Source organism: Neolamprologus brichardi, chromosome 11 (genome assembly GCF_056152115.1).
Source record: "Neolamprologus brichardi isolate AB-2024 chromosome 11, ASM5615211v1, whole genome shotgun sequence".
NCBI lineage: Eukaryota > Metazoa > Chordata > Actinopteri > Cichliformes > Cichlidae > Neolamprologus > Neolamprologus brichardi.
In genome coordinates this window covers 25,538,738-25,547,844 of record NC_142114.1, presented here as the reverse complement: position 1 = coordinate 25,547,844, position 9,107 = coordinate 25,538,738, and the positions used below count along the sequence as shown (strand labels likewise).

At 36.9% G+C, this 9,107-nt stretch overlaps 1 protein-coding gene across 1 annotated transcript; it reads right to left on the bottom strand.

Moving 5' to 3' along the window:
* Positions 1-126: 126 nt before the first annotated feature.
* On the bottom strand, positions 127-6,596 carry LOC102781256 (uncharacterized). Its single transcript, XM_006810326.3, has 6 exons — positions 6,531-6,596; positions 6,272-6,352; positions 5,367-5,652; positions 4,654-4,808; positions 1,469-1,751; positions 127-1,090 (listed from the first exon to the last, which is right to left on the bottom strand). The coding sequence occupies exons 2-6, from the start codon at positions 6,333-6,335 to the stop codon at positions 907-909; spliced, it is 972 nt and encodes a 323-aa protein (XP_006810389.1). The 5' UTR covers positions 6,336-6,352; positions 6,531-6,596; the 3' UTR covers positions 127-906.
* Between the last annotated feature and the right edge of the window lie 2,511 nt (positions 6,597-9,107).

The window sequence follows — 9,107 nt, the reverse complement described above, 5'->3', positions numbered from 1 at the left end:
GATAAGTGGAATGATAATTTCAAAAGCTCTATGAGTAAAAAAAAATCCGATTAATGGAATCGTTTATCATAGATCAATTTGTCATTAAAAAAAACCCAAATTTTTGTAGGCTTTCAGGAACAATTAGGCTTATATTCCAATGGTGCATTTTGAACTTCACGTACTTTTAGCTTTCTAATGACAATTAAATGTGTAACTGTCATTAAGAAACTCTTTCACAGATCTATTAATGCAGCTGATTTTAATGCAGTGTGGTTATCGGTGCCAGTTGGTCAGGTCTTATTTCAGAAATTGCTAATGTACTGGAAGAAAATATCCAGTGAGCAGAAGTTGGATCCAAGGCATTAAAATGGTTTACTGATGCCAGGGATTACACGAAAATGGCCAGACTGCTTTAGGCTGATAAAAAGGCAGCAGTAACTCAAAAAAACTCTCATTACAATGAAGGTATTCAGAACAGCATCTCTGAATGCAGAACATATCAAACCTTACAACAGATGGACTACAGCAGTTTGCACTAACTCATGAAAGTTGGATAATAGAAGACTGGAAATACGCTGTCTGCTCTGATGAGTCTCAGATTAATTATTTACAAATAACTAATTAAAGCAAAGATGACACATTAAAATTATCAGTTCAGAATTAATATACAGCCAAAACATTTTTGAAAATAAAATATGCATAAATATTTTTTTAAAATGTATTTGTACAAGTATTGATGTTCACAAATTATGTCTAAATAATATTGGTTTTCCTCCAGCATAATTTACTCTAATAAATTACAGTTTTGTTGTGATTTTGTTTTTTGTTTTCTTTATTTATTTGTTTTTGCAGGTTCCTATGAATTTGGGAAAACATTTTATTGTGTTATTGTGTATCTAAAACTGTAAGAGAAACCTTGCACAGTTATTCTTCACAAGCTTTACAATCGAGGACAGAGCCATACACTTCCACTTCACACAGAGTCAGGTATTCATTTCTTCCAGGGATGACTATGTTAACATAGCGGCCATCCATCCCCATCCCGTCACTCGCGTTACAGTGGAACTCTTGAATGGAACCTCCTGGGATGCTTGAGATCACAGCACACCTGGCAGAAGAAGCAGAGATTATTGGCTTAACCCAAGACGTTTACCAGGGCGTTTCACATTGGATTCTTCACTTGGCAGTGTAAAGCTGCAAAATGTGACAACCCCAAAGGTGAAATTGGGCAAATTAAGTGAGATGAGTGGAATCACAGAAATTTTTGTTCATATTCATTTTCTGTTTGGATTTTGGTATTTTCCTTTAAGAGGACTAATATTCTTAAAGGTGAATATGGTTCACATTTATAATTTGCATTTTATCAACCCACTGCTGTACAATAAATTTGCTCTCATCAGTTTTGGAAGATGCAAATGCCCCTATAGTTCCAGTTTGTAATTAATTTAATTTCTATTAAAGTTGCAGTTTTTAGTGTGCATTGTACCTGGGATTATAGTTGCCATTGTTTTCAAGAGAATCTCCGATGCGGATCTCGGCTCCATTTAGTCGTTCTGGGAGAGAATCTATTACATTCAATACCTTAACAGAAAAAACTTTATGGGTTTTGCGCAGATCGAGTCGCCACCAGGGACTGAAGTCAGGTTTTGTACAAGTGCATGATGCCCCATCCCATATGCTGTTATGATTTCCATCTATGGCATTATAGGCAATACCAATTGTATAGAGTGAGGACTGTGAGGCTTTTCCTTGAAGTGCAAGATTTTCTCCTGCAAAAGAACAAATTCATGAAAAAAAATTAAACATTGATGTCTTGTCAATAATCATGTTTCGGCATCAAGAAATGCATTACATTCAATTACATTTTTCAATTCAGTTTTATTTATAGAGAAACATTTACTTTAAAATGCTTTTTATTATAAGGTAAAAACTCTAAAATATTAAAGAGAAAACCCCAACAATCAGGTGATAGCATGAGAAAGCACTTGTCAACAGTGGGAAAAACGAACTCTCTTCATACAAAGAGACTCTGCACAGAACCCGGCTCAGGGAGGTCATTCCATCTGCCTGCACTGGTTACACCTACCAGCCACCAAGGAGGCATCCAAGTCAGATGCAAACCACCTTAACTGACTCCTTCTGATGTGGAGGAGTAGCGACTTTACGTTTAGCCCCTCTCAAATGAGCTTTACACCGTGTGACTAAAGCTGACCCCAGGTACCCCACAGAGGAAGCTCATTTCCACTCTTCGTATCTGCGGTGTGATTGTTCTGATCACTACCAAAGCTCATGGCCATGGGTGAGGGTTTGGGCATATATTTACCAGTACATCTAGAGCCTTCCTTTCAAGCTCATCTATGTTTTCATTAGAATCGCAGCGTTCACGTCATAGCTAGAGCCATGCCACTTGTCCAATTAGGGTCTGGAGTGCATACTCCATTTCCGAAGAGTGAGTAATACACAGCTTCCCCCCTGTCTAAGGAGCTTGGAAAGAAAAGCGTCTGGACTTCTTTAAGTTGCTTGAAGACGTTTCACCTCTCATCCGAGAAGCTTCTTCAGTTCAGTTCTTCCCCCCTAACCTGCCTAACACTTTTCCCAGAATTACTTTAATTCAAATCAGCTTTAATCACATAGCCACAATTCATAATAATAGTAATTACAATATCTCAGTGTGCTTTATATTGTAGAGTAAACCCCCTACCGCAGTGCTCCCCAACCTTTTTTGCGCCATGGACCGGTTAAATGTCAAGCAACATTTTCACGGACCGGCCTTAAAATGTCGCGGATAAATACAACAAAATAAAATTATATAATAATAAACGCCAATTGACTGTGTAGTTGTGTAACTTTATTAGCAGCGTCCTCCTGCAATGCGCCAACAACATTGAGAGTAACGTCCTCCTCTCTGCCCCTTAATGCTCTCTGGTCGCTATTCAGTAGCGGTTTTCGATAGGGGCGGTTGCCCAGAGCGGCATCGTGGTGGGGGTGGCATCACGGGCATCTCCAAAAAAAAGTTGCTCATACTCATGCTGCCCCGACATCAGCCAGCGCATTTTGGAGATGGCATAGGCATGATTGTCCTTATCTTGGACAACATCTGCTTCTCAGACACCACCCTAACAGAGTCCAGCTCCATCCCATAACATTGCTGGCCTTGTGAATCAGTTTATTTAGTCTGTTAGCATCTGTGACCCTCAACCTGCTGCACCAGCATGCAACAGCATAGAGGATAGCACTGATCACAACAGAGATACAACAAGATAACATAAATTAGTAGGGATAGTGAAAACTTCTTTTTACGTTTGTTAGCCACTTGGCTATGATTGTAAACAGTAGCAGAGGGGGTGTTCGCCCAGGGCACCACTGGCTATGGTGACGTGTAAATATTTCCTTCAAAATAAGACACACAACTACAACACCGGAAAAGATCCAGGGAAACCAAGTTAACGATAAAAACCCTGAAAACCATAAATTTCACACCTGAGTCTCAACTCTCACAGCCCGGTATAAACGACTCACGGACCGGTACTGGTCCGTGGCCCGGAGGTTGGGGACCGCTGCCCTACACTATCAGAGAGAGAATCACAGCAATCATACAATCCCCTGTGAGCAAGCCTTGGTGACAGTGGGAAGGAAAAAAAACACCCTTTTAACTGGAAGAAACCACTGACAGAACAAGGCTCAGTGCTGCAAATGGTTGTAATGGACGACCTTTCATCCAGTCTTGAAAACATACCTGTAGTTAAAGAAACTGATTTGTATCATCTGGTTCCAAACATAAATATAACTGCACAGCAGTGAAAATATATATGCTCTGACTTCTGATAATAATCCCTTATTGAACTTTTCTGTGAGTGAAAAACTGTTTACTTGTTTACGTGACCAGTTTAGGATTTGTCAAATAACTATTGAATTGAATTGAATTGAATCTTTGTTTTGAACATGTTAAAAAAAAAAAGGTAACAACAGAGAAATAAAAAGAGACAAACAAACAACGCATAACAAAAGGAAAACAAACCAACCACAACTACAAAAAGCTTTCATGTTCAAAAAAAAGTAGGAAAGCCTAAATTTATTTAATCCCACCCCCTTCCCACTACCTAGTAATCAATAGCCTACACCTTTTCTTCCTGTTTAAAATTTCAACACATTGTATTCACATATTGTACACATATTGTATTCTAGGAAATGTGAAGTTACTTTTGTAAAATGTTTTATTCAGTTATCAAATGCTGCAGTGACGTCTAGCAATACACAGTTCTTTGTAGGAATGTGGACTATTAGATATGTTGATAGTGTGGATAAAGGCGTTACTGAAGTTAGTTCAGAGAAATCAATAGGAAGCAAGCAGTCTAAATAAATATCAGTAGTTACTTAAATAAAAGAAAAAATATTTCTTTTAATTTATTTTAAATGAAGCAAACTCTTTGTCGTCATGGTTACAGTGATGACAGTAATGATGTCCTGGCTTTGCAGCTTTTTTTAGGAAATAAAGTACTGGGTGTTTTTTTTTTTTTTACACGTTTCTATTTGAAATTGTTTAAACTTTATTGCACTTCATATATCTATTGTTAAACTGCTTTAATATCAGCTTGAAACTCTGGATACCAGAGTTTGGCGATATAGCTGCATACCGTGCACATTTACTCATGTAGTAGTTCAAATTCTCACCAGTTGGAGCGTGATATCCGTAGACTTCCACTTCACAGAGTGCGAGGACCCTTTCTGAACCAGGAAGAGTCAAGGTTACATAACGCCCCTCCACACGACCAGCGAAATTCACAGTGTAGGATTTGCCTGCACCAACTTCAGAAATTTTTCCAACCCTAACAAGAAATGTGTGAGAAAATACAATTTACCATGGCAGCAAATATCAGAACATATGATAGTCAGCGTGATCATTTTTAATTAGTGGAATTTGCTGGTAGCGCCAGAGCCACAGACATGGCACAGAGAGGAGATTGGAGTGAGTGAATAGGTTGAAAAAACATGGGCCTTTAAGACAGGTGCTTGCTGTAGTAGTTTTCATACTGGTATTTATTTATTTTTTTACTGTAAGCACTCCATAACTATAGCACAACACACAGAGTCATTAGGACTTCTTTCACTTTATTCTTCTTGTGTTGTGTCGACAAAATTTACAAAAACTGTAACCTAATTTTCTCTATTTTAATATACAATGGAATGATTTAATATAGGAATCTATTATATGGAGTGCCAACAAAAAGAATATGGGCTGCAGTCCTACAGCAACCTCTCCATTACCGTTCAGAAAAACAGCAATAAAAAAACACTGCAAAGGTAAAAATGAGTAAAATGCCAAAACAGGATAACCAGAACAAAAGACAAAGAATCACATTTCTTATTGCTCTATATTTACTAACTTTGGGTTATTTAAGCCATCATTATTCAAAGAGTTGCCTATGTAGATCTCCAGCCCGTTGAGCTTTTCATGACAGCAGTCTCCTCTGTTGGTGATGGTGAGGGAAGTGACAATGTAGGACTCGAGCAAGTCCACTCTCCACCAGGGGTCGGTCTGTTGATCGGTGTGCGAGCATGATCCGTGGTGAAGGTCAGAATCACGGTTTCCATCAATTGCAGCGTAGGCAGCCGACAGTACCGCACTCATACAGGTTGACTGGGTTGCTTTTCCATGCAGGGCCACATTTTCTGGAAATAGCAGAATGCAAATGAAAGATATCATGAAAGGACATGCAGCTGAAAATGAGCACCCATCCAAATGTATCTCATTTAGTTACTTCCTGATGTAGTTAGCTTGATAACTCTGTTTACAGTAATACAGTGACTGTAGTATATGAACATATTTGGATAAGTATATTTGTTAGAGCTGCACAATTATCAGCAAACACAACTGCTGGTAAGTCTACCCATCATTCAAAATGATTACATATGCTGAATTTGGTGAGCCAAAAGAATGGTTTGAAAGAATGTTCTTACTGTAGAAACTGAAAAACTGACTCCTTCATGGGTTTTTTGGAAGGTTTATTGTCTTATGTGTTATGTAAGACACTGATGTTGCTTAAATGTCTCATTTAATAATTTGTATAAACTTTTTTTCTTAGTTACATGAAACATCCAGCTCTAAACAAAAACTGCAGTAACTGCAAATAACTAGGCATATTATACTCTGTTAAGTTTCTGTTATACTACTTCACTCTCTATCGCTACCTGATGATAAACACATTGCCTCTTATTATTACGCTGTCTTTTACATATAACTAGTTTTCCTTACAAAAAAAGAGCCCATATACATCCAGATCATACTTACGATGCGTGCATGCTGAGGACATTCCCAGGAGAAGGAGCAAAACCAGTTCTGAAACGTGTTTCATTGTTGCTACTGTTCACACTGGGAAAATAGAAATACATTCAGGAAATGTGCTTGAATTCACCCCAACTTGCACATTTTTTAAACTCTAAACTAAATTTAAACAAAAACTAAACACATTTATGTGAAGTAAAAACAAAGAGTGACCCTCTTAACCCCCTTAGAGAATATTTTACATCTTTAAATGAAAACTACATACCTTATAATCAGATGAGGAGCTGCTGTTAAGGATTGTTACTTATATTCACATCCAACCAGGGCACATGAGCTTTGTTTATCAATAACCCACCCAGGACTTTGTCCTTTTACTTGTAGAGATAAGCCTCAGCTACCAAATAAGATAGGATATTGGGAGCTTCTGATGTTTTTGTAAAAATGCCTTGGTAATGCAGGCTAGATCTAAGGTTTATGGTACCATGTCTTCTAAAACGTAAGAAGAAAAAGTGATGTAAAAATAGAAAAAGTGGCAAGATTAATAAAAACAAGAAGAAAACATTTCACAAAGACTTTAGAAAAAGTAAAATGGGTTTCATATACTCAAATCAATCTCAAGTGGGTTAAATCCTAAAGTAAATCTGACCCCAACCTTAGTAATAAACTGACTCGGTTCTGGTATATTCAGTTTTCAACAAATATAAGCAAAATATGAACATTTATGCTAAATATGCCACACTATTGTAATTTATTCTCATCTATAGGGCCGTGCTAATGTGCTTGGAGCAAAAAAATAGCTCCTGTTCCACTCCCTGTGCTTCGTGTACAGGTTTTTCTGTTGAATATAAAGGATTTTGCTCACTAATCTACCAGATATTTATCAGCTGGGGTTTGAAATTCGTAGTACCATTATCATAAACTGCCGTTATCAGCTCAGCTTGGATTTAAACAGTACACCCTTTTTACTGGGCACCTGCCACATTTTATATCTCTTGTGCTTGATTAAACTTGTGAAGGGTTTTAACAAACTACTTTTTTTAAATTAGTGAATTTAATTAGACTAACAGAAAGAGAGAAAAGTAGAATGTAGTGCAATTTTACCGTTCAACCAAAAACAAATAAAGTAAATCAATAAAATCAAATCAAATCAAATCAAATAACCATTTCACCACTTTTTGGAAACACTTTCTTAACTTTTAGATTATATGTTAATGTACTTTATTTATAAGAAGTAAACTGTCACGGCGAGTGGGAAGAGCCGTGTGGAAAAGGAAAAAGAAGATCCAAACGCAGGCAGTCGTGAAGGTGTGAAGGTGATTTAATGAACACGAAATATAGAGAGGCAAACGGCAAAACGGAAAACTAAACTATACTGGGACAACTAAACTACAGAGCATGAACAAGAACACGAACATAAAGGAAGGAAGACGATGGTACATGATGGTGACGGCAGGGAACACACAGATGAAACATGGTGGGAACGCAGACGGACCAGCAACTACAATGACAGAGGACACGACTTAAATACACACAGAGAAACACAGGAATTACACACAGGTGGTGGACACAGCTGGGAATAATCAACAAGACGAGACAGAGGGAAAACTGAACACACTCACAGGAGACTCAAACCTTCACAATAAAACAGGAAATGAGAACACTACAGGAAGACGCAGACCTGACACTGAGAGACAGACGGAGAATGACACATGGAACCTGAACTAAACTAAACGTGAGATACAACCGAGAACAAATCCTTAACATGAATAAACAGAAACAGAATTCTAATAATAATAATAATAATAATAAACCTCATAGTGCCCAAAACCACAACAATTATCCAAAAATAAACTAACAATCCAAAACTCAAAATACTGGGTCGAAACTGACCCAGAACCGTGACATAAACCTATGTGAAGGCAGCTTTATTCTCTTATTCTTGAACAGACAGATAGATACATGTTATTGAGGTTTTATTTACATCACGGTGTAGTCATGTAAACTTGCTCCACCTCCTGGCTCTGTACAGACACAGGCACAAACTAAGTATTGTATTACCTGACAAAAAATAATCTCACTTGTTTGTGCAAGAGGTTAAATCTGACCAAAGCTGGTAGGCAAAAAAAAAGTGTCTCCACAAGATGGCGCCATCCTGACTGCTGCTCACAAATAGTCAACCTTGTCTATCAAATTACATGGCAATAGTTAATTTATATTGCACCAGTATAGACAATAGCTTTGAAAAGTAAAAGTGCTAATTTAGTACATATAACCCCTCCCCCTCCAAAAAAGTAAGACTGAACTCTCATATAAGTCTCATATTATGTTTGAGTAGTTAAAGCAGAAAAAAATCTGTAAGCAACACCAAAAAAATTTAAATTGTGTTTTGTTACTATAATGTGGCTACTTGGATCTTGTTGGCAAAAACACTTTCACTGGATTATAAAAGTTCATACGAAGATTCAAATCTATATGTTGCAGGAAAAAGTATCAAACCACATGAGAACAACGGACAAGAGTAATATAATAATAATGATGACAATCAAATGAATGAATAAATTTTAGACATTAATCTTAGATTAAAAAAACAAACTTTATTCTCCTCTTAGTTTTGTGAATTTATAACCATAAAGAATGCAAGATTTTTCTTTAAAAATGTAATATTTTAATCTAAGTTTTTTGACATTTTTGACTTGAATTTTGGAAATTGATAGTTTTGTACTCAAATTACTTATAATGGCTATTATTAAGTTATTATATCAACCCGGTCCCCTTTTTAAATTTTTTTTAATCTTACATACAATGGCCCCAATACGCCGTCTTACTTTTAACATAAACTAAC